The 5738-nt window shown below is 37.6% G+C and overlaps 1 protein-coding gene across 1 annotated transcript; it reads right to left on the reverse strand.

Annotated features, from left to right (window-relative positions):
* Window positions 1-3152: 3152 nt before the first annotated feature.
* On the reverse strand, window positions 3153-5645 carry LOC110892326. The gene is made up of 6 exons (XM_022139498.1): window positions 5500-5645; window positions 5097-5446; window positions 4876-5023; window positions 4140-4662; window positions 3545-3773; window positions 3153-3454 (listed from the first exon to the last, which is right to left on the reverse strand). Exons 1-6 carry the CDS (start codon window positions 5643-5645, stop codon window positions 3153-3155), a joined length of 1698 nt encoding a protein of 565 aa, XP_021995190.1.
* Between the last annotated feature and the right edge of the window lie 93 nt (window positions 5646-5738).

The raw sequence follows: 5738 nt of genomic DNA on the forward strand, positions 1-5738 counted from the left end.
TAGGTCTCGTGTCTTCCTACGTGATAGTAATTCGATCCTCTACAACATAGAATCAAAATCCAATATCATGATTTACAAGTTCTTAACTTTATGCAATCGTAAATCATAATTATTCACAATTTGTTTGACCCGTTCAGAACTATGAACCATAACTTGATTCATGACTTCAAAACTTCTATAAAAACAATACACATCATCATATTTATATTTACGATACATTATATGTAAGTTTATTTGTCGTTATCAAAGTGCATATCACCTATTTGAAACATTTAACGTATTTAGCAACATCCATCGCCTCAACTCGCCAAAAGTTCATTACTTTGATGATTTTGACCCATTTGGTTTCGTTAACGAAATCCATCACCTTATTACAACCAAACATGTATTATTCGAGTCCTTTCACCCGTTCAACATTTAAGTGGAATCCACCACTTTTACACTAGTACTTTATCGCAAATTTCTAGTTATTCTTGTTCGGCTAATACAAACAAAATCCTCCATTTTAGTAATAACCGAACATCATAACGATGTAAATATTATTCAAGAAACTAAACTTAAAATACTACGAGATTTTACGAAGCGTATAGTCGCGTACCTTTCAAAGCTTTCCTTTTAAGCGGTTATCCGTTCCGCCTTGCCCACTCGATGATCCACCCAAATTGCCTACAACAGTTAATTCGAATATATCGCTTAGAACTCATGTTTCAATATTAGACATACCATACTTTTAGTTAATCAATTAAGTGATTACTTCATATTTTTCAAATATTCCGATTCACTTAGACATTTTCTCGAACACCTTAAAGGCAAGATTATAATACTAACATGATTATGTTCATGCTTAAAAAGTTACCCATATGAAATCATCATTTTCATAATCATATGTCAAGTATGAATGAAACAACACCAAAATTTGCATCATAATATTCATTTAACATCAAGTATCACAAAGATTAAGTATTTATCACAAAACCCATATAACACCTATCTGATAAACATTGAAACTAATAGGTTATGACATGAATTGATCAAATTATTGTCAAAGACTTGTTCCTAGACTTGTATTCATACTAATTTAACCATAACATCGATCAATTCTCCATTAATTTGTGTTATAAGAAATCATTCACGTCAATTCAAAAAATCACCAAATATAAGAATTTAACGTACCTTGTGATCTATTAACTTGTGTGATCACAATTCTAGCTTGTAATTGATTTCAAATTCGATTCCTCCTTTGATTTTGAGAGAAATTTATGATTCTAGGCTTTTCAAGAGAAGCTCTTTTGGTTCCTATGGTTTTGATCGACTGAACACACACACGTAGGTGTGTTTTTTGTGTTTATTTCATGTTTTAAAAACATGAGTTTCAATTAAGTACATTTTAGTCCCTCTAGTTTCTAATTTTTATAAAATGGATAAAATCCTTTGATTCCCCATCTTTTATAACATCATTTTAACTAGGTTAGTTATTCCTAGTTTTAAATCTTACTATTTTATTTTCGATATATATATTTATACATGTATTCCCGCATATATAATTTAGTATTTTGAGGGGTGTTACAAGTCAACCCCCCTTAAAAAGGATTTCGTCCTCGAAATCATAATACGTACCAAATAAGGAAGGGTATAAGTGTCTCATTTCTTCTTCGGACTCCCAAGTGGTGTCTGATCCCTTCCGATATTCCCATTTGACTTTAACTTGATTGATTTCTTTGTTTCTTAAGCTTTTAACCTTTCGATCAAGAATTGTGATAGGCTTTACGACATAATTAAGTTAATCATCAACTTCAATGTCGACATAGCTTATATAAGTTGTTTCATCAGCTAAGCACTTTCGCAAATGTGAAACATGAAAAGCGCTGTGTATACTACTCAACTCTTCTGGTAGTTCAAGTCGGTATGCGACATTACCTACACGTTCCAAAATTTTGAATGGGCCAATAAATCTTGGACTCAATTTCTCACTTTTTCAGAATCGGATGACCCCTTTCCATGGAGATACTTTGAGCATAACCATATCACCAACCTGAAACTCGATTGGTCTTCGTCTTTTATCCGCGTAAGACTTTTGTCGATCTTGGGTAGCTTTTAAATGAGCCCGGATCACTTCAATCTTTTCATTGGTGATTCTGACTACGTCTTTGTGGGCTAATTCTCGTGGACCCACTTCATTCCAACGCACCAGGGTTGGGCATTTTCTGCCATAAAGCATTTCGTATGGAGCCATTCCATTACTTGAATGATAGCTGTTGTTATATGAAAACTCAACTAGTGGTAGATAGTTATCTAGCTACCGCCAGAATCGATAATACATGCTTGTAGCATATCTTCGAGCGTTCGAATAGTTCATTCGCTCTGCCCATCAGTCTGCGGGTGATATGCGGTACTAATGAACAACTTAGTACCCATCTGCTCTTGGAAATTGCGCCAAAAGTTTGAAGTGAACCTTGTATCTCTATCCGATACGATAGACACCGGCACTCCATGGCGAGATATAATTTCATTCGTATATACTTCCGACATCTTCTCAGAAGTGTATGTCTCGCGAATAGGAATAAAATGAGCATTCTTGGTCAATCTATCAACTACTACCCATATGGCATCAAATCCACGTGTTGTTCTTGGTAGTTTAGTTAACAAATCCATAGTGATGTGCTCCCATTTCCATACCGGAATGTCTAACGACTGAAGTTTACCGTAAGGCTTCTAGTGCTCTTCTTTTCTTGTAAACAAGTTAAGCATTTTTCTACATGCTTAATGGTATCTCGCTTCATTCCGGGCCAACAATAATTTTGTTTCAAATCTTGGTACATTTTGGTAGCTCCCGGATGAATAGAATAGCGGGACTTGTGAGCTTCATCAAGAAGAAGAGTTTTAACATTACACGTGTTTGGAACCCAGATTCGATCGAAACGGGTTTTCAATCCATTACTACTATCTTTCAAGTCTTTAGCTGGCCCATAATTCTTTCCTTTTTCAGTTTCTCTTCTTTTACAGCTTCAATTTGTGCCTCTTTGATTCATTCAAGTAAACGCGAGGTCACTATTAACTGCATCAACTACACCCGAATGGGTGAATATTCTTCTTTCCTACTTAGTGCATTTGCAACTATGTTGGCTTTTCCGGAATGATAATGAATTTCACAATCATAATCTTTCACCGTCTCTAACCAACGTCTTTGTCTCATATTCAACTTTTTTTTTAACAAAGAAGTACTTGAGACTTTTATGGTCATTGAAAATAGTAAATTTCACACCATATAGGTAATGCCTCAAAATCTTTAAGGCAAAGACCACTGCCGCCAATTCAAGATCATGTGTCAGATACATCTTTTCATGAATCTTTAATTCTCTTGAGGCATACGCAATCACTTTTCCTGGTTGCATAAGTACACACTCGAGACCAAGCTGGGATGCGTCAAAATAAATGACCATGTCTTCAGTCCCATCTGTTAATACAAATTTCTCATCTTTACGGGTCAACTTGGTTAATGGCGTTGCGATTTTGGAGAAATCTTGTATAAATCTCCGGTAATAACCCGCAAGACCTAGGAAACCCCTAGTCCCTGATGGATTCTTCGGAGGTTTCCAGTTAGACACAACGTATATTTTGGACAGGTCTACCGACACTCCATCAGCACTAATAACATGACCCAGAAACTGTACCTCACGTAGCCAAATGGCATATTTCGAAAACTTCGCGTAAAGTCTTACACGCTTAAGCGTTTCAAGTACTTCACACAAATGACACTCGTGATCCGTTTCACTCTTCGAATACACGAGAATATCGTCAATGAATACTATCATTGACTTATCTAACATCGGTTTACAGAAGCGATTCATGAGGTCCATGAAAGCCGCAGGTGCATTTGTTAATCCGAAAGACATTACTAAGAATTCGTAATGTCCATAACGTGTTCTGAACGCGGTTTTCAGTATGTCGTCTTCTTTTACCTTCAACTGGTGATAACCCGACCTTAAGTCGATCTTTGAAAACCAACTCGTGCCTTGCAGCTGATCGAACAAGTCGTCGATCCTAGGAAGCGAGTATCGATTCTTTACCATGAGTTAGTTTAACCCCCGGTAATCAATACACATTCACATGCTTCCGTCTTTCTTCTTTACAAATAATACCGACGCTCCCCACGGAGAAAGGCTCGACCGAATAAATCCCTTGTCGTGAAGATCTTGCAACTGCGACAATAATTCTTGTAATTCTAATAGAGCTAATCGATAAGGAGCCTTGGCTACCGTTTTCGCGCCCGGAACTAATTCGATGCCAAACTCCACCTCGCATTCAGGTGGTATCCCCGGTAGGTGTTCCGGGAAAACATCTTCAAAATCCCGTACAATTGGTACGTCTTTAATTTCTGGAGACTCTTCAGTCGAATCATGTATGTAAGCCAGATATGCCTTACATCCATGTTGGACAAGCTTATAAGCTTCAATGAACGAGCAGATTATGGGGCTGCAACTTTTCTCCCCATAGATAGTAACACGTTTTCCGCTTGGAGACATTAGTTGTATCTCCTTACGGTTGTATATTACTTTCACGTGATATCGAGCTAACCAATCCATCCCGACTACCACTTGAAACTCTCCCATTGACATGGGAATTAGATCGACGAAGTAATCTTCATCGTCAATACTCAATTTGCTGTTTCAGCACATATCACAAAAAATAAAACTTTTATTATTACCTATTTCTACTTCTAGAGGCCTAAGTAATTTCGTTAACGTGAATGTACGGTGTTAAATAAATCGATGTGAAACAAAAGATCTATTTTCACCCGTATCAAATAAAATTCGTGCTGGAATTGAATTCACAAGAAATATACCTGAAACAACATCAGGTGTCATGTGGAAAGACCTTACCCTCGCTTTCTGGGCCTCAGACTTTGTGTCAGCTGTGTCTTTGGTTCCAACCAGCTCCGGACATTCAGACTTCTTATATCCCGGTTTATAAAATTTATAACACACCGTCACCTTTCCCGGGCAATTAGCAACCACATGTCCCACTTTTCCGCAAGTAGGACATGTTTTTTTTTTTTAAATAACATTCAACCTTGTGAGTCTTTCCACATATCTTACATTGAGATATCCCCCCTTTTGCAACTCCTTTCTTAGGAGCTTCATTCGGCTTTGGTTTCTTTGCAGGGCTTGGGTTTACATCAAACATCCTCCTTTGACCCCTTTCTATCTGTTTCTTCAGCTCGATCTCTTTTTCACGTGTGGCATTTACTATTTCTGTAAGATGTCCGTATTTCGAAAGAGTCATAAACTCCCGGTTCTCCGCACTTAGCATGTTGTGGTAATAGTATATCTTTTGTTCTTTATATTGAACCAGCTCGTCACAAAACCCGAGCTTGTCAAGGAACACTCCCGTGATCTTCTCTATCAACTCACCACTATGCCTTAGCTGAATAAACTCTTCTTTAATACTGTTGATCACAGCTTTCGGGCTATGGTGTCTAAGGAACGGTGTCTTGAATACTTCCCACGTCGTAGTTTCATGGCCTCAATCCCCTGTTCCTTCTTCAGATTATCCCACCAATCCTTGGCTTGGCCTCTTAACTGACCGGTTTCGTATGCCACGAAATCAGTCTCATCACAATGGGTTCTTTCGAATACCCCTTCCATGTCGCTAATCCGTCGTTGACAAACGATCAGATCAACTTCACCATTATAGATCGGGGGTTTGCATGCCATAAATTTATTATATGGACATGCTTG

The sequence above is a fragment of the Helianthus annuus genome, chromosome 2, assembly GCF_002127325.2.
Source record: "Helianthus annuus cultivar XRQ/B chromosome 2, HanXRQr2.0-SUNRISE, whole genome shotgun sequence".
In the NCBI taxonomy this organism is placed as follows: Eukaryota; Viridiplantae; Streptophyta; class Magnoliopsida; order Asterales; family Asteraceae; genus Helianthus; species Helianthus annuus.